This window comes from Delphinapterus leucas, unplaced genomic scaffold (genome assembly GCF_059928025.1).
Source record: "Delphinapterus leucas isolate spDelLeu-1000000601 "Yukka" unplaced genomic scaffold, BTC_Dleu_Yukka2 spDelLeu_asBTCV2_sq25, whole genome shotgun sequence".
Lineage (NCBI taxonomy): Eukaryota > Metazoa > Chordata > Mammalia > Artiodactyla > Monodontidae > Delphinapterus > Delphinapterus leucas.
Window position 1 is genome coordinate 8,888,703 of NW_028322234.1, and position 20,282 is coordinate 8,908,984.

Consider the following 20,282-nt stretch of genomic DNA (forward strand, 5'->3'; position numbering starts at 1 on the left):
TGAATATCTAGTTGTCCCAGCTCTATTTGTTAAGTAGCCTATCCTTTCCCTGTTGTTTTGGAAACTTTGCTGAAAATCAGTTGTCCATAATTGCATGACTTTGCTTACAGACAGTAAATTTTATTCCATTGATCTGTATGTCTTTTTGCCAGTGGCAGTGTTTTGAGTACTGTAGTTTAGTAGTAAGTTTTGCAATTGGGAAGTGGCGCTGTCCAGCGTTGTTCTTTTTCCATATTGGTTTGGTTATTCGAGTCCCTTGAAATTCCATATTAATTTTAGTATCAGCTATCGATTTCTGCAAAAGAGCCAGCTGGGATTTTGATAGGGATTGAATTTAATCTTTAGGTCAATTTGGGGAGTGTTATCATCTTAATAACACTAAATCCCCAATTCATGAACATAGGATGCCTTTTCATTTATTTAGGTCTTTTTAAAAGTCTTTGAACAAAGTTTTATAGTTTTGAATATACAAATCTTACATTTCTTTTGTTAAATTTATTCCAAAGTGTTTTGTACATTGTTTGATGCTATTGTAAATGGAACTGCTTTCTTAACTTTATTTTCAGAATGTTAATAACTAGTGTATAGAAATACAATATAGATTTTTGCATATTGCTCTTATATCCTACAATCATGCTGAACTAATAGGATTTAGTAGTGTGTGTGTGTGTGTGTGTGTGTGTGTGTGTTTCTTGGGATTTTTCTATATACAGTATCATGTCATCTGCAAATAGAGAGTTTAACATCTTCTTTTCCAACCTAAATGCCTTTTATTTCTTTTTCTTTCCTAATTGGCCCCATAAGAACCTTCAGTATGATGTGAATAACATATAAGAGGAGGGCAGACATACTTGTCTTGTCCTTGGTCTTAAGGGAAAAGTTTTCACTCTTCCACCATTAAGTATGATGTTAGGGGTAGTCTTTGCATGAATGCTCTTTATCAGGTTTGTAAAGTTTCTTTCTATTCCTAGTTTGTTGAGTTTTTTTTAATCATGAAATTATATTTTGTCAGGTTTTTTGTGTCTATTGAAAACATGTGGAAAAAAAAAGAAAACGTGGTATTTGTCCTTTATTCTATTAATATGGTATGTTACATTGATCAATTTTTTTAGATATTAAGCCAACCTTTCAGCTAGAGGTAAGAGTTTAAGACCTTCTCAAGTCTTGCACAGCACTCTTGTGGTCTTCTGGATACCCAGGAATACATTGGAGCTTTTCAAAGCCCCCTGTAGACATCTCATTCCCCAATTTTTTCTTTTAAATTATTAGCTCACCTCTTGCTTGCCTCAACTGGTATTGCTCCCTTGGGCAGATATAGTGTAAAACAATTACCACTGACTGTGGCAAGTGCCATGGGGTTAGGCTTTCCTCTCTAAACAAGCTCTGAACTACCATATGACCCAGCAATTCCACTACTGGGCATATACCCTGAGAAAACCATAATTCAAAAAGAGACATGTACCACAATGTTCATTGCAGCACTATTTACAATAGCCAGAACATGGAAGCAACCTGAGTGCCCACTGACAGATGAATGGATAAAGAAGATGTGGCACATATATACAATGGAATATTATTCAGCCATAAAAAGAAATGAAACTGAGTTATTTGTAGTGAGGTGGATGGACCTAGAGTCTGTCATACAGAGTGAAGTAAGTCAGAAAGAGAAAACCAAATACTGTATGCTAACATATATATATGGAATCTAAAAAAAAAAAAAAAAGGTTCTAAAGAACCTAGGGGCAGAACAGGAATAAAGACGCAGACGTAGAGAATGGACTTGAGGACACAGGGAGGGGGAAGGGGAAGCTGGGACGAAGTGAGAGAGTTGCATTGACATATATACACTACCAAATGTAAAATAGCTAGTGGGAAGCAGCTGCATCGCATGGGAGGATCAGCTCGGTGCTCTGTGACCACCTAGAGGGGTGGGATAGGGAGGGTGGGAAGGAGATGCAAGAGGGAGGGGATATGGGGATATATGTATACATATAGCTGATTCACTCTGTTATACAGCAGAAACTAACACAACACTGTAAAGCAATTATACTCCAATAAAACTCTGAGTCAAATAAAGACAAGCTCCGAAAATAAGGCTTTTTCAAGGAGCTGCCAGATAGGTCAAATAATGACAATTCAATGGTGATGGGTCTTTTGGGGAGCTCTAAACCCATTATGGTTTTCAAAGTTACTGAGCCCCTTGTGAGAGCAGGATGAGAACTGTGCAAGTTATAACACCATAACGTTTACTCCATTTACCAAGATTCAAACATTTTTTCTTAACTAAATGCTGTTTGAATTGTTACAAGCCTTCGGTTAATTTCTAGACTTCTGAAAAAGTTGATTTTGACCATGTTTGCCAGTGTTCTCATTGTTTTCACAGATTTTCAGAAGTTCTTACTCCAACATTTCAAAATGTTCTCCCTGCAGCTAGTTATTTATAAATTAATTCAATTAAATAAAATGAGACATTCAGCATCTCACTCACACTAGCCATATTTTAAGTGTTCGATAACAACATGGGGCAAATAATGACTGTATTGGATAGTACAGACACAAATGTTTACATCATTGCAGAAAGTTCTCCTAGACAGGACCAGAAGCAGGGAACCAGGAATCGGGGTAGAATTCCAGATATCCTTGTTCATCCCTTGTGTCCTTCCAGGTCTGAGCCCCACAGCAACCACACTGGGGTAGATGCTCAGTGTAACTTCTCACCATTGGCTCAGAGACTGGACAGAGTTGCCATCTATGAGGAATTCCTGTGGCTGACCAAGAATGGTACCCAGCTGCAGAATTTTATCCTGGACAGGAATAGTGTCCTTGTGGATGGTAAGGCTCCCTGATCATTGGGGCAGAAATGGGGGCTTCCAATTTCCTCATCTGGGGACCTTCCTGGGAATCTGGAGACTTTGGGATGAGTCAGCACTGAACTTTCCCAGGTTGGCAGGAGGTGCATACTCCCACAGATTTTACCCACTACTGAGGGAGAGGAAAGGACATTCAGTGGGATATAGGAGACGCTCGCCTTCTCCTAGACTGCACCATGCAATAGAACTCTCTTAGTGAAGGAAATGTTCTATATCTGTGCTATCCAGTGCATAAGCCACATGAGGCTCTTGAGCATATTAAGCACGGCTATTGTGACTGGCTTTTATGGTTAATGATTTTTAATAGTACTGACTACCAGATTTTTAAAATTTCACTTAATTAAAATTAATTTTAATTTAAAAAGGCACGTGTTGAAGTAAGTCAGAAAGAGAAAAATACCGTATGCTAACACATATATATGGAATCTAAAAGAATAATGGTTCTAATGAACCCAGGGGTAGGACAGGAATAAAGACGCAGACGTAGAGAATGGACTTAAGGACACGGGGAAGGGGAAGGGGAAGCTGGGACAAAGTGAGAAAGTAGCATTGACATATACACTACCAAATGTGAAACAGATAGCTGGTGGGAAGCAGCTGCATAGCACAGGGAGATCAGCTCGATGCTTTGTGACCACCTAGAGGGGTGGGATAGGGAGGGTGGGAGGGAGACCCAAGAGGGAGGGGATATGGGGATATATAGCTAATTCACTTTGTTATACAGCAGAAACTAACACAACACTGTAAAGCAATTGTACTCCAATAAAGATGTTAAAAAAATTTTTTTAATTTTTAAAAAATTTTTAAAAAGTAAAAAATTAATTAATTAATCACAGCATATATTTTGTAAACCTGGTTTGAATGGAAGTAAGAATAAACCTCCAAGTAGATGTAGAAAAATAAATAAATAAATAAAATAAAATAATTAAAAAGCACTTGTTCCTGCTCGTATCAGGCAGCACATCTTAAGAATTTGCCTGGGGTTGTACGAGCAGGGGGACCTGAAACCCTCTCCCATTGCCCAATGGGTGCTATGTGTCCCTACCCTCATAGAGTTTGTGTTGCAGTTGGAAATAACAAGAATAGGCAATTTAAAATTATAAATTATTTGATGTGAACCAATCCATACTTGGGAGTGGTAATCAGAAGGCTTCCTGGAGGAAGTTACAGTATAGGTGAATCCTGGAAAATAAGCATTAAAAACTCAGTAAAGGAGAAGGGAGAGAATGTATTCATAGCCAGAGAAGAGAGTTTTGAGTGGGAATTTATAAATTTAAAGAGATCCCATGGTCTTGTCAACTGTGATGATCCATTCTCCCCTCCACTAGCATAAGAGGGTCCAGCCCATCATCAGTCATCCATTCCCAGAGGTATGATTTGAAATATCACTCTTGTAGTGTGATAATGGCTTTGTTATTATGTAGCAAAATATCCTCATTTTCCAGTGATGCAAACTAAAATGGAGTGAATCATCATTATGGCTACATGACTTTAATATTTCAATGGAATTATGGGATGATGCAAGGGTAGCAAGTGTTACTAATTTATACATTGGGTATGATACTGTTTTAACTGGATAAATTATATATTGTTATTTCTAGGTGATGGACGTTTATAATGTGGTTCTATTTTTCTGTGTATTTGAAAAGTTTTATTTAAAAAAGTAAAACACACTCACATGCATTCTCCATTTCATTCACTTTCAGGGTATTCTCCCAATAGAAACGATGTCTTGACTGAGAATTCGGGTAAGCCTCAAAGACGCTCCGGCCCAGGATGGGGAGGGAATATTTTGCTTCTCTGCTTCACTAAAGGGAACCATGTACCCAGGGTATTGGATGATGATGAATGTTGGCCAACCCATGCTAAGGACTTTGAGGCACAGTAGGGGGGATCAGGAGCCCTAGGGGAATGACAGGAGGTGGCTCACACAAGCACTTGTCTCCCCAGACCTCCCCTTCTGGACCATCATCCTCATCTGCCTGGCAGGACTCCTGGTGCTCATCACGTGCCTGATCTGCTGTTTCCTGGTTAGAAAGAAAATGCTGTTGTCTTCTTACTATCACGTTGTAAGAACCCTTTATATATTACAAATACCTGTCTTCTGCTGGGGATATGTTTTGCAAATATTTTCTCCTAGTCTGAGTGTAGTTTGCCTTTTCCTTTTCTTAACAGCATTAGTCATTAGGGAAATGTAAATGAAAGTCATAATGAGATACCACTACACATGAGAATGGATAAAATTAAAAAGATAACAAGTGTTGGTGAAGATATGAAGCAACTGGAACTCACATATAGTGCTGGTAAAAAATAACATGGACACATCTTTCAAAGTTACATTGGGGTTAGTAGATGCAAACTATTACATATAGAATGGCTAAACAAGGTCCTACTGTATAGCACAGGGAACTATATCCAATATCCTGAGATTAAACCATAATAGAAAAGAATATAAAAGAATGTATATATGTGTATAACTGAGTCACCTTGCGGTACAGCAGAAATTAACACAACATTGTAAACCAACTATAGTTCAATTAAAAATAAATTTTAAAAGAAGTTACATACATCTATGCAACCATCCAGTCCTAGGAATTTATCTAAGAGAAATGAAAACATATGTCTACACAAAGACTCGTACACAGATGTTCATGATAATATCTGTACTAGCCAAAGACTAAAAACAACCCAGAAGTCCATCAACAGGTGAAGGGATAAACAAACTGTGGTATATCCACACAATTCAATACTATTTAGCAATAGTACTGGATTAACACATACAATGATTAATCTCAAAATAATTATGCTGAATGAAAGAAGTCTGATGAAAAAGAGTACTTACTGTATGATTCCATTTATAAACAAACTCTTGAAAATACTAGCTAATCTCTGAGGCCAGAAATCAGACCAGTGGTTGTCTGGGAATAAGAATGTGTTTGTAAATAGCAGGGGAGGAGGAATTGCAAAAGAACATGAGGACGATTGGGGGGATAATGAGCATTCCTTATTTCAATTGTGGGGATGGTTCAATAAGTTTATAATCCAAACTTATCAAATCATTCACTTTAAATGTATGCAGTTTACTGTATGTCAGTTATACATCAGTTAAGCTGGGGTGGGGGGAGGAAAACAGAAGATATGAAGGGGATATCAGAGAGAAAATGGTAGAAAAAAAAAGAGAGTTAAAAGGAAAAGAGAAGAAGAGAAAGATGTGAAAGAGGGAGAAAAGAGAGGAAAAGGGCTGGGAGAGAAAATTAAGAGAAAAAGAGAAAAAAGGAAGAGAGACACACAGGAACATCAGGTCTCTGTGGCTGTGGCCATGTCCCTCCCCTGTAACCCCCAATACTTGGCAATGACTGGTCCATTCTGATGCCCTCTGCTCACCCTCACAGGTCACTGTCTCCAGGCAGAAGGAGGAGGAAGACTGTGAGGCTCAGCAACAACACCTGGACTATTATTACCTGCCACACCTGGACCTGAGGAAGCTGCAGTGACATCTGCTTGAGTCCCCTTTTCCCAGTCAGGTTCCAAAGGAGCTTGGCCGGAACAGAAAAAAACCACATTGGTCAGACACAACCTCTGGGTCTTTCTTGACTTGGCCCCTACCTGGTTCACCCTGTACTGAGATAAAATTTTTCCCCTTCATTATGTCCTAAAGACAACTGCAACTTCTGTCTTATGGTTTCACGCCATATCATCCCTCAGGGACACAAGGATTGGTGAAACAGGCACAGACGTTGTCAATGAACAAAATCAACATCCCACTTAAGTGTGAGGTTTGCCTACCTAGTCACGCACTACACACGTCTCTCCTTGACTCCTGCGCAGCCATCACCCCATCTTTATTCCTCCATATTCTGCACCCCCTTCCCTGAAGCCCTGACAGTCTCAAGTTCCCCTTGAACTACTTCATTCTCTGATGTTCAGATTCACCAGGACGTCCAGAAAATCTGCCTTGGTGACTCCTTTCCCTCATCACAGGTCCTCCAAGGTGGGAAACAGACCAAGAAGGAATGAGTGGGTCTGACATGACTCTGCAGTCAGCCTTGGGACTTGGGAGCTGAAATGACTAGGTATCTGGGAAGGCTGAATCCCTGAGTAATACCAAACTCTAGAGAGATAGGGTCTGCTCTGTATTTAAAGATTAATAAAACTCAGGGGAAAGGTCTGACAGAAAAAAAGATAGTCTTTTTTTCATTATTTTTTGCACTGAATCTAACCAAACAGTTAAAGCAGAAACTCTCTAACAGGCAGTGTGAAGCATCCCAGGCATGAAACAAATACTACAGATGCTCTATTATTGTTTTACTACAGATGCTCTATTACTGTTTAACACCTCGCTCTCAGAAACTATAAATCCCTCAGACAAAAGTAAGTCATGATAAAGAGGATTTGAATAATACAACATGCTTGATGAGGCAAATAGGCAAATAAATCACAAAAAGCAGTGACTTGTTAGATTAATGATGCTGAAAAGAGTCTCTTTTGATATCATGATACCCCAAATGGCATGTCAATTTTCATGAATCAAATTTTCAACACATAAACATCTTTAAAAATAAGGAAAAAAGGGGCTTCCCTGGTGGCGCAGTGGTTGAGAGTCCGCCTGCCGATGCAGGGGACACGGGTTCGTGCCCCGGTCCGCTCTCCGCAACGGGAGAGGCCACAACAGTGAGAGGCCCGCGTACCGTAAAACTAAGGAAAAGTTTGGTATCTCATTATATGCAACTCTGAATTAGCATGCAACAACACAAAAATAGAGACCTAGTAGTAGATATCTTATTTGAGAACATAATTATAACAGCTCTTTAATGAAATATTATTGTGGAATCTACTGGGTATTATACAAAAAAAGTATAATCTATTGTGAAAAGGTAGGTTTTATTCTGTGATTGTAAGGGCAAAAATACTAAATAATCCCATAACTTTGATAACTCTCTATTGACTTTAAAATACAAATAAATAACATACATAGAGAGGAAAATGAGATAACAACATGAAGAGGAAAGGTCTCCTCTTCTCACCAGAAACCAAATCACTCCCCTCAAAAAGATCACTGTCTAGGGAATTCCTTGGCAGTCCAATGGTTAGGACTCAGCGCTTTCACTGCCGTGGGCCCGGGTTTGGTCCCTCGTCGGGGAGGCCAGCAAAAAACAAACAAACAGGGCTTCCCTGGTGGCGCAGTGGTTGAGAGTCCGCCTGCCAATGCAGGGGACACGGGTTCGTGCCCCGGTCCAGGAAGGTCCCACATGCCGCGGAGCGGCTGGGCCCGTGAGCCATGGCCGCTGAGCCTGTGCGTCCAGAGCCTGTGCTCTGCAACGTGAGAGGCCTGCGTATCGCAAAAACAAACAAATATAAATAGATGACTGTCTATATTTTCTATGCCACACAAAAGAATCTAATGAAAGAAAAGTACTGGTTTATTTTAAAGTTTCAAAAGCTCAAAGCAAGAAAAACTTACAGACACTGAAGAGAGTCATTAATAAAGTGCTGTGGTGTACCATTTCATCTGCACCATTTTCTCTTTTTTTTCAACAGTGTTTGTCAGGACATCCTTCTTAGCCCCTCACTTTTTCTGCCTTGATAGCTAGCCTGTCTGCAATCAATGCTATCCTCAGTCTCTCTCTTGCCATCTTCACTTTCCTGTTTCCTGATATCTTCCTCAGTCACCGGAAATTGTTTGCAGAGGAGCTGTGAGATACCCAGCTGGAATCATCTCTGCCAAATCTGAAGACTGGGTAGGGGTGGGCCTGGGGCTGGAGTTCAGACCACCTGTGAGAACTCCTGGCAGAGATTCACCTGTGCGACTAGTTGCAAGTTTTTGCAAGGCTTTGGCAAGATCCAAAGTACTTAAGGGTTCTCTGGTTCCACTGAAGACCTGGAATCCATGCAGTCTCTTCTGCCAGAGCACTTGCTGGGGCTTATCCAAAGTTTCCTCCCATTGATGGCATCTGATCTCATTGCCAGGATAGGATGTGATTCTAGTAACTAGCCTCTTCAATATGTACAGACATTCTCAAAAGGATGGAGGTGCTTAAGCCACGCTTTGCACTGGTTTCTACAATCACGTTGCTTCCTCTGTGAAGTCTTGACCATCATGCTTCTTTTCTTCTTATCCTATAAAATTAATCATGGGGGCTTCCCTGGTGGCACAGTGGTTGAGAGTCCGCCTGCTGATGCAGGGGACACGGGTTCGTGCCCCGGTCCGGGAAGATCCCACATGCCACGGAGCGGCTGGGCCGGTGAGCCATGGCCGCTGAGCCTGCACGTCCGGAGCCTGTGCTCCGCAAAGGGAGAGGCCACAACAGTGAGAGGCCCGCGTACCGCAAAAAAATTAAAAAACAAAATAAATAAAAAATTAATCATTAAATTGTACAGGACAAAATAGTTCTAACATCTTATTCCTAAGGAGAAACAAATATTATTAAATATATATATATATTTTAACATCTTTATTGGAGTATAATTGCTTTACAATGGTGTGTTAGTTTCTGCTTTATAACAAAGTGAATCAGCTATACATATACATATATCCCCACATCTCCTCCCTCTTGGGTCTCCCTTCCACCCTCCCTATCCCACCCCTCTAGTTGGTCACAAAGCACTGAGCTGATCTCCCTGTGCTATGCGGCTGCTTCCCACTGGCTATCTATTTTACATTTGGTAGTATATATAAGTCAATGCTAGTCTCTCACTTCGTCCCAGCTTACCCTTCTCCCTCCCCGTGTCCTTATATATATATATATTTTTTTTAAGTGCCAATGTAGCCATTGCCCGGGCATTAAAAACTCTTATCCACAACACTGCCATTTTCAGGAAAGATCCAACAGTTGATGTGATTCCCTTTTTTGAAACCTTCACGGGTGGGTAGTTGCTTTACTTTAAGCATGATAACCCTAAGAAAACTTCCAACGGAATCACCATTCTGAAGCATAACATATTTCACACAGCTGGTACCCTGTAAAAACGTTTGCATTGCACTGGAAAGCAGCATCTGGAGTAGACCTATTTCCTCTTCTAGTTCATTTTCAAGCCCTATTATCAAAAATCTCTTCTCTAGATGGAGAATGCTACTCTTGGTATGGATTTTACAGGCGTTCTTCCCTCAACTTCAGATTTCTCACAAAGACGTTTGTAACAACAGCTGGTCACTGCTATGCCTCAGTGTGATCTGACGTTCACTTTCCATTTGAGGGCAAAGGAGGGAGACAGAGATGAGGGAGTGAAAAAGAGAGCTGGCTTCCCCAGCCCCCAGAGCTGCTAGACAGTGCTGTTCTGTTCTTCCCTACTGCTGCCTGCACATTGGTCGTTTCTTTCAACTTTCGCTACTGTGTTAAGCATAAAAGAAAATCCAAATCTGTTACGTATTGCAGGCTCTCTGTTACATGTCTTTACCCACATTTATCTTGCTCCGTTTTTCCACAACCAGGAGAATATAAACACAGAGCTTATTACTAAACTTTCAAGATTATTAAACACAGGAACTAGATCTACATTTCCAAAAGGAGACTGATATTTCTTCAAAGTCCCAGACCAGGGCTGAGTGTGGTACATCATTAACAGTCAATGATGACAGTGAAATATATATATTTGACCCTGTTTGGCTGCTTCTGTAGTGGATACTTTATGGGGTGACACCAGCCAACGTGTGACCTGGTGGATGAATGCAGCCAAACAGGTTTAATTAGATCAGAGACACAAAGGGCTATTCCCTCCTTCGATAACAAATAAAGCAGCTGTAAGCGCCTACAATAGCAGTCGAGAAACAAAGGCAGCAAAACAGAACCATAATTGGTCCTTCTCCTAGCTGGCCTGTGATTTACCTGTAACCTGGGAAGTGACAGCTGGAGCAGGAGGTAGCAGGAGACTCAGCTAGAAGCCAGCTCCAGAAGATGAATTGCTTGGGGATGGGGAGGAGGGAGGTAGCAAAATCTCTGTTTTGTAGCCCAAATTTACTCAACTATTTGTTACACATCATAGAAGGCTGCTAGGTTTTAGCCTGCTGCTCCCAGACCTGGTCCTGATTTCACCAGCTTTGCACGCTAGGAATCCCATAAAATAAATCACCCCCTACTCCCGGATCCCACAGACAGCTCAGCGGGGTTAACACCACCACAAACCGGCTCTGGCCTTAGTACAGGGCATCCTCCAAGCCCAGGGCGGGAGGCGAAGCGGGTAGGAGGCAATGGCAGGCCACGGTACTCCGACTTTTCTCCACCCCCGCGCGCATTAGAAGCGTCGATTTTTGGATCCAGGTCTAGCAGGGATTAATTGTCAGGCAAGTCAACAGTTTACCCCACTTCAGAAAGGACGAAAGATTGAGCGGGCGGACAGGAATCTCCCCCTGCCAAAGGGCTCCTACCTGCTCCCTCTTCCTCCTCCGTCCAAGATAACAAGCTCAAGCCAAAGCCTGCGCATTTTGCCAACTCTCCGTTTTCTAAATGGCCCAGGAGCCCAGACAGGGACCACAAGGTGGTGGAGGAGGGAGTGAAGGAAGGGAGGGGGCAGCAGGTGCTGCAAACAGCTTCGCCTCACAGCTCCGCACTCAGCTCGCGCATCAGCGCACCACCGCCTTTCGGTCCTCCTCCTCCCGGCCTGGCGCAGTCTGCGTGGCGTTGCGTTCGCCCTCCTCCAGCTCCGCGGGGTGCAGATGCTTGGCGAGCTCCCGCAGCGCCGCTGCACGTCCGAAGTGGTCGTTGTGCCGCTTCTCCATAATCAGGTCCTCCAGGCTCTGGAACTCGAGCTCGTGGTTGCGCTGGGCAAAGAGCTGGTTCTGCACCCCATAGGGCTGCTGGCCGAAGCACGGCTCGTCGCCGATCTTGAACCCGTGCTGGCCTAAGGGTCATCAATCGGGTGAAGCTCTCCGAGTGGCGTCTGCTCAACTCGCGCTGCGCACCGTGGCGCTGGGGCTCCGCGGCTCGTAGCTGTAGATGGTTCACCACGCGGCTCGCGTCGGGTGGGAGGCTGTTGCTCACCTCCAGCCGATGCAAATGCACCACCTGGAAATTGCCCACGTATACAGTCCAGTTGCGGGTACTGCGCCTGCCACACGAACTCCCCCAGGTCGCCAGGTCGGCATTGTTGAGCAGGTTCTCGGGCGTGTAGGTGTTCAGCGCCACGGAGCCCGCGCAAAGCTTTTCTGGTAGATGTAGTCGTAGCGGTAGAACTCGGAGCGTCCCACCTCGCGCAGCCGCGGGTCAGAGGTCCACGGCGCGGGCAGCGGCTGCGACTCCACGGCCTCATCATCATTGGAGAAGATGTAGGAGATTCCGATGTGGGGCCCGTCGGGTCGGCTGTGGGAACTTCCTAATAACTTAGGCGGGTCATTTACTCCGCATGGTTTCCCATCACACTGCGGACGCAAGATCACACCGCTGAGGGAGGAGAAAGCGGAACCGCCACTAGGGTCATTGGCACAGGTCTCCGGACAGGGACTGAGACCACCCGCGAGAGGTGGAGGCCGTGGGGAATTTTGGGGAGGGGGGCGCTGCACCCTGAGACTTCTAGGGCAGTTTGCAAGTGTGGGATCCGCAGTTCCTCTCCTGGCGCAGTGGCAGCGAGGCTGGGCAGGGGGAAGGGACACACGTCTTGCCCTTACAGCTACATCGCGCCTCAAGACTTGAAGGTAGGAGGGCACTGCCTGTTCACACCATCCCATCCCTCCTGCTGGGGTTGCTGCTCCCCCTCAACCTGCTCTCGGGGAGGTGGGGCTCCAGAAGGAGAAGGAAGCAGCCTTGCTGCCTGCCATTGGCAGCTCCTGCTCAGCCCTGTGAGCAACAAGCACCAGATCAGGAGAGCTGGGGTTGTACGTAGATCCTGCTCCCCTGCTCCCGGCTTCCCCAGGGGAAGGAATACAGACTATTAATACAGGGAGGTCTGTTGTTCCTCAGCTAACAAACTGCCTAGAAGGTAACAATTGTATAACTTTCCCCCTCAACCAGACTCAAAATGTACTTTCAAAGGCCAAAGCGTTTTTCACTGCGGGCACTCCTGTCCCTCCTCTTGCATATGTGCCTGAGGGGGCTGGGAGTTCTTGGGTGAGCTACAGACCTCCATCCTCCTGGTAGTTCATGGTGATGCCACTGACTGTCCCCTGTTGTTGCAGGCAAAGATGAATCAACTCTTAAACTAAATGAGGCCTGCAGGATGGGTACCCTCCAGGAAGATACAGTGTAGAAGCCTGTGAAATCCATGGTACCTACCAGGGAGAAATGTCTCCTACGTGACCACATTGCTGTCCACCTACCCCACTTCCAACACCGCCCAACAGGTACTGGACCAGTGGTTCACTAGGTGAGTGTGGCCCCCTCCTCAGCACAGTGGTGACTTGCCCACTGCTAGCTGTGTGTTTGAGGATGTGACCAAATCTCTCTGAGCCTCAGTTTGCTCCTCAAAGTGGGGTGGTAGAGGATAAACCTCATAGAGTCCTCCTTGTAGGGACTACTGGATCACCTATGGCAGGTGCCTGTCTGGTGCCTGGCTCTGCAGAAAGGGCTGCTTGACTTGCCAGGGTTGTTCCGCGTTATTATTTTCCCCTCCCCCATGAAAGGCCATCTGCCACACACCCCTGGTCTGTGGCCTTCCTGAGTTTAGAAAAGCACATGGAAAGCAACCTGCTATTCCAATGCAAAGGTTTGAGATTCCATCTTGCTGATCCTGGTCCTTGTCCTTGGTGAGGCCAGAGTAGGGATCTCTGTGGGCAGGATGAGAGGCCCCAGGCCCACTCAGATACCTGGCATGGTTCTGGTTGAAGTTCATTCATTCCACAGTATATATTAAGCATCTACTACATGCAGGCACTTTCTGAGACACTTAACAAACTCAGTGAATGAAACAAACACAATACCTAGGCCTCAATATAGCAGAAGAGTCACAGTCATACTAGACATCATTTGCAGGTCCTGCCCACTGTACATCACATGTGATGCCCTCATCTAGATCTGCAAGCACCCTCCCATATTCTAACTGGGATGATGAACCACAGGACCAACTAAAAACCTGAGTGGTGTCTGGGCCCAGAAGAAGGGCCTCCTGTCCCCACAAAACAGATGGGGAGAGTATAGGGGCTGTGTGTAAGGAGTGACTGGCAGAACCTTGGATCTCACACAATCTTTTGATTTCCCTGGGAAGGCTGAGGTCTGGAAGCTTCTGCCTCAGAACAGGAGGAAAGAGAACTGTATATGGGGTCCCAGGTCCCTGGAGAATCAAAGGGGAGGATGGGTTGAGCATCCCCTGAAATAACCATCCCCACCACAGTCCCATCTTGATCTACCTGGCCCCCTCCACATCCACCACTCCTGACACCCACCATCAGGCCCAGGACAGGAGACGTGGGAGAAATGTGCTCACGGGTCTGCCTCAATCCTCAGTCCTGACTCCCAGATGCATGGAGGACTGAGGTGGGAATGCATATTTGGTCAACAAGCACAAGAAAGGCCTCAAAAGATTCAGGCCAATGTTTCCAAGACAATGAAAATTAATCTGTACAGAGGCCAACAAGGTGCTCATTAAGCCCAAAGTAGTCAAATACAAGATGTTAAAAAGTGCCAGCCCTAAATTAGACAGTCTCACCCATATCATCCACCCCGTCTCTGGAAGTATGTTGTTTTTCTTTTCCCATATAGTCAAGAGTACTACACTTTGGCAATCACAGACCATGAGTGAGGCCAAGGACAAAGCAAAGGCCAAGGTCCCAAAAAGTTCCCCCAAAGACTCCAGGAAAAAAGCTTTTGTCTATTAACTTTGAGGATCAAAAATGGTACAAAACTTGGACTACTGCCCGCCTGGGCAGGTATCTCCCTATGTAATTTATAGAAACACAATATAAATTCCATCCCCCACTCCCCACTTACCATAAAAGAGAGATAATCATATAGTTTTTACCCTGAAATATGTTAATACAATAAATCATGTTAATATTTAACTGTCCTTGCCGTTATGGAATAAACTCTACTGGATCATGATGTATGTCTTTTAAATACACAGCTGGATTTATTTTGCTAATATTTTGTTCTGAATGTTTACTCCTCTAATCATGTGTTAGAGTGGGCTAATGTTTACAATAGCAAAAAAAAAGGAAAACAAACAACATCCATCAGATGGAGAACAACAGAATAAATTATGGTGTAGTATACTATGGAATGTTACTCAGCTTTTTCTTAATTTTGAGAGGTCCATTGACTAACCCAAAGAGATAGCCATGATATACTCTTAAATGAATACAGCAAGTTACAAAAAGTCTATATATGTGTGTATATATGCTTATATATTTTTGAGCAAAGAGAAAGATGTCGAAAAATACTCAAAGTGTTGGTTAATGTTGGCTACCCCAAGGAGTACAGTGGAGAAGGGAGAGACCTGAGAGGGGAGGAATATATTAACTTTTTCTTTATTCACTTCTGGTTTGTTTAGCGATTGCAGAGTATTCCTTTTGTAATTTTTTCTTTTAACAAAGGTAGGATGTTGGGGGGGGTTGGAAACACCAGTTATCTATTAAAAGTGATGTCAACTAACATCTGTTGAGAACCAATAAATAGCTACAATTAATACATCCAAAAACGGAAATAGAATAAAATTACCAAAAGCAAGAAGAAGAATCATTATGAAGTTCATTTACCTGAAAATACAAAGCAATCAATCTGGAACCAAAGTTACATAAACATGGTTTTTCCCAAGTGCATTAAGCAAGACATCTTCAGGAAGAACTAGTTTTTCATTTACAACTAGCACAAAATTATCAGTTCATGGATATGAGGACAACCAAGGATAAAACAAAGACAAAATGAGTCAAGTCCATTTAAAGGAAAATATTTAAGGAATAATTGTACCCATCATACATACACAGATTAGCTGAAAAAGGCAAAATATTACAGAAATCATTGAAGCTTGGGGAAAAAAATAACATTCTGAATAGTCAGCTTGTCATCTTCACTAAAGAAAGAGGGGCAAATTTTTTCCTAGTGTGTTATTTTATATTTTACACCGTAAACAGACAAGTCCTTTTTACTAAATCACAAAGGAAAACCAACCACCTTGACCGATCGCCACATATGAAACAATTTAAAATGAAAACTTACAAAAAGCTATCAACATGGAGCATGGGGCCGGGTGGGGGGGGAGCGATAAAGTTCTCACACTCAGAAAGTTGCAGTTACTCACAAAAGTAAGAAATGTTTGTAAAACTTGAAAATATTTACATAATCGAATTTTTAAAAATTGTCAAAGGTCTCATTCTCTCTAGAAAAGCTGTGGTTTGCTATTTCACCGAGGAGATAAAAATTTAATTTTTGTCAGCTCTGTGGTGGTTAAAGGAGAATAGTACAGAAAGAAATGCGTACTAGGAGTCTGCCCAACAGAATTTTTGTCCTAAAAGTTTTTGACTAAGTTTACGGTTATTCAAGTACTCTTTCTCTCAGCTCTTATCAAATCCTTCATAAAAGAAAATTTCAGGACACAAATCAGTAGCCGAATCGCCATGGGCTCCGTTGGCTGCCCACTTCGCCGTCTCCCGCTCGCCCCGTCCCTCTCCCTAGAGCTCAGGCGCTGGAGACGAACGCCCGCCCTTCCCGAAGCCACCTTTCCCGCCCGGCTCGCCAGTCTCTTACCTGCAGCTCCGAGTTGCTCTTGGCACGTGGGGGTCAAGCCCCAGGCCCCGGGGTCTCCCGTGAGGCTGGCGCCGCCCGCGATTCCCCGAGCACCTCGCCGCGCTTCGCTGCCTGAGGTGAAACTGCGCCCGGCAAAGCGCTGCGGCCCTCTCCTGTCAGCGGCCCTCTCCTGTCAGCGGCCGCCTCACAGACGCCGGCTCTCCGCCTCAGCTCGGCGTCGGTTCTCCGCCTCAGCTCGGCGTCAGCTCTCAGCTCTGAAGTGAGCGCTCAGCTGGGATGCGAACGCGGCCGGGGGCGGGGCCTCGCGGAGCATGCGCGGAGGGCGATGCCGGAGGCCGTAAGGGCGACCCCTGCCCTGCGCTCAGAGAGCTCCCAGCTTCCCCTGCGGGGGGGCGTTGGGTATCACTGGCCCGCGTTGCCAGAGCCCAATTGAGCGGCACCCGGGAACCCGCAGTTCCCGGCCTCCCGGTGGCGCCGCCTTTGCGACGGGGCTGTTGCACCCTCCAAAGAACGGGCAACCCTGCCCTCTCCACAGTTTATGGGTGATGAGCAGCTTCGAGAGAGAGCGGAGACCAAACCGTTCTCTGCGCGGAGAAGGTGAACCCTGGCTCTGCCGCCCTGTGAGGTTTGGGCATTCCTCTTTTCCTCAGGGGCCTCTGACTGGTGGGGTCCTTGGTATTTTGTGAGGAAGAGGAAGGGGAATTCAATAGATCTCCAGGCCCTAGATAGTTCAGCTCTTCCCCCAGGGGTGAGGTCGCGCTGGGTGATGCTGTTGTCACGTGCGCCCATTTCTGAGCCAGTCCTCCTGCTTTGAGGGCCGGAACGTTCCTTTAGATGCCCCCCTCCCCCACCTCAGCACCTCACACGCACAGGTGAGTCATTGGTCCTTATAAATGTCAGTTATTCTTTCCTTGATGCTGAGCTGTAATCTGTAGACTGTTTGAAACGCCACAATTGGCTGAGGTGGGAATCGGGGATGAGGTGCAAAAAGCAGCCCTGGGGGGTGGGGGTGGGGAGGGAAGAGAGAGAAGGTCGACTGTGTTGTCTAGAATCACCGCTGAAATTCACCAACGCCAGCCTGAGAGCCTGTGGTGAAGCTGTGACACTCCTTCTGTCACTGCCAGGTTGGACAAGAAGTAATGCGGGTTTTTGTTTTGTTTTGTTTTCCGGTACGCGGGCCTCTCGCTCCGGACGCGCAGGCTCAGCGGCCGTGGCTCACGGGCCCAGCCGCTCTGCGGCATGTGGGATCTTCCCGGACCGGGGCACGAACCCGTGTCCCCTGCATCGGCAGGCGGACTCTCAACCACTGCGCCACCAGGGAAGCCCAGGATTGCGGTTTTGAGAGCTAGTCAGCAAGGCACAGAAAGCCCCCATATTAAAGCCTCCTTGAAGGTCCTATTTCCCCCATTTGCCTCCACATAGATCCTCTTCCCTTTGACTCTTCTTTCCCTCGCATCACAGAAGAGGAAGCCAACTGTGAAAGATATCTGGACATACGTTTTCCTCATGGGCTGTAAGATGACGCAAAGCAATCACTGTCACATACTCTTCCTGGTTAGTCTTTCCTTCCATCAACTGAGACGACCTTTTGTGTTCATCCGGTCCCTAATGAGAAGCCTAATGAGAAGTGACTGGAAATAGATAACCCAAATTACTTCAGTCAAGCAACCTGTTCCCTGGTGTTTCTAGGAGAGGTTGGTTTGGTAAGTCCTTTGAATCTACTTCAGGACTTTCTTTCATTTCCCCCCCCCCAAAGTTAGTATGAATTTCAGAATAATACAGGAGATTGAATATGAAACCATTTCCAAAAGCTAGTCTCTACGGTGAGTGCTTGAAAAGTTAGAACTAGAGCAGCTTTGAATACTATGGCTAAAATGGCAGGGTGAAGGATTGGTAGATGGAACTTTCTGGTGATAACTCCGAAAACTTAGATTACTCTAAAACGGATCTGTCTATGGTGATGGAGGCAGAGTAGTGATTACTTTGGGGGAATTGACTTGAGAGGGGGCAGGAGGGAGCCTTCTGGGTTACTGGAAATGGTCAGTATCTTGATTTGGTTAATGATTACAAAGGTTAACATATGTGCAAAAAGATTTGTGTGCTTTACTGCATATCAATTCTAAAACGTTTTTTTTTAATTTTATACACACAAAGAGGCATTACAACATGATCATGATTGGAATCTGGAAACTTGGGTTTGAATCTCAGTGTCACTCGCCAATTACCAGCTATGTGAACTTGAGCAAGTCTCTGAGCCTTCTTTTTTTCATCTAGCTAATATGGGTGATGTTACCTCACAGGATGGTTGTAAGGATCAAATCAAATTATGTTTGCAAAATACTTAGCACTAACCCTGCTAAATAATAAGTGCTTGGGAAACAGTAGCCATTGTTACATTATCTTTCTTACACTCACATTTACTCTACTCCTCTGGTCTTTTTAATTTATTTTAAATATTACTTTGTACCACTGAACTAATAACATTCCTTTCCCCCAAAATAACAAAAGGCAGTCAGAAGTGTCAAGTGTTGGTTTTCAAACTAGCTCAGGTGGCAGGACTTAGAAATTAGTGGAACCCTATGAAATGTTGATGGATTTAATTCTTCCACATGGACTTCACACAAATTTACTAACACTAAATTTGGCTATATTTTGTTTATGCAGATCTCCCACATATTAAAACATGTATTTTAAGAAATAATATGTCTGCCTTTTCCCTTTTTTTAAAATTTTATTGAAGTATAGTTGATTTTGCTTTTCTCCTTTAAAATTTGTTGGCAACTCTTCACAAGATAGAAAGTATCAAACATTTAAGAACAATTCACAAAATGCAAACCTTTAAATCCATTCTTCCTGAAAATTAAGAAACCACTGTAATTGTTCAGTTTTAGCAGCAGAGCTCTTTAGTGGGCAAAAGCAACAGGCAAAAAGCACATCTGTTTGTCTGGCACAGACACTTTTAGGCACAGACCTCTTCCTCAGTTCTCTACAGAGTTTGAAGGTACTTGGTATTGACAATGTAACTTCTGTAAAAGACATTTCGACTGGGAAACGGGGGAAAATTAAGTTCCATTTGGAACTTTCTATAGGTGGAACCCTAGTTTATTTCCAACCCATTCCCTTCTAGTTTATTCATATACTCCTGAACACATATACAAAAGTTGATTATGAAAAAATTTAAATGCACAGTATATTACAAGAGCATCTTTCCCCGAGAGAGCTGAAAATCACTATTCAATTCCTAATTGCAACTCACCTTTAAGATCTGATCTTTGAAAAAGTACTTCCAGCTTGTATTATATTTTCTGATTTTGTCCTAATTAGAGTCATTGCTTTGTATATAGTTAAGGACTCCATCTTTGCTCAGTTGTATTAAGTTTAAGAAAACTATGTTTCTTATTACTAGTATCAGCATTTCCATTTTCTATTCATATTTATAAATGGTGATAAAAATGTAATGAAATGTTCAAACAGTCATATAAACAAATACCCGTAAATGAAGATGCTGCCAAAAATAAACTCTTGACTGGTAGGCTGTGCCACTGTGTAAGAGCTTAAAACGTTCATTCACCAGCAAATGCAAGTATGTCACAATTCCATGTATTAAAAGATGACTAAGGAATGGCATTGTAAGAGAAACTCTAAGTTGATCTAAAGTTGAAACCACAAACATTGATGACCACCTATTTTGCACTCATTGTTGACACATTTTTTTCAAAGACAGTATACTAAAGAAATTACAATTCTGTCATCATCAAGGGTATTTACTGTACCCAAATACAAACATGACACCACTGACCCACCACTA

General features: G+C 43.9%; 2 protein-coding genes and 1 pseudogene across 2 annotated transcripts in view; 1 reads left to right on the top strand and 2 right to left on the bottom strand.

The window, feature by feature from the left end:
- MUC16 (mucin 16, cell surface associated) overlaps nt 1-6,833 on the top strand; it is a 57,212-nt gene extending 50,379 nt beyond the window's left edge. Inside the window, 4 exon segments of the mRNA XM_089905884.1 lie at nt 2,666-2,832; nt 4,577-4,618; nt 4,821-4,900; nt 6,263-6,833. Of these exon segments, the coding sequence (XP_089762010.1) occupies nt 2,666-2,832; nt 4,577-4,618; nt 4,821-4,900; nt 6,263-6,364 (391 nt within the window). The 3' untranslated portion in view covers nt 6,365-6,833.
- Nucleotides 6,834-8,040: 1,207 nt separating this feature from the next.
- On the bottom strand, nt 8,041-10,272 carry MBD3L1 (methyl-CpG binding domain protein 3 like 1). The gene is given in 6 exon segments (XM_089905029.1): nt 8,041-8,403; nt 8,405-8,510; nt 8,512-8,565; nt 8,567-8,878; nt 8,880-8,912; nt 8,914-10,272. Coding segments are annotated over 6 exon segments (615 nt in total). The 5' UTR covers nt 8,970-10,272; the 3' UTR covers nt 8,041-8,349.
- A 1,017-nt stretch (nt 10,273-11,289) lies between these two features.
- On the bottom strand, nt 11,290-12,370 carry LOC149744069 (protein LRATD2-like; annotated as a pseudogene).
- Nucleotides 12,371-20,282: the final 7,912 nt, after the last annotated feature.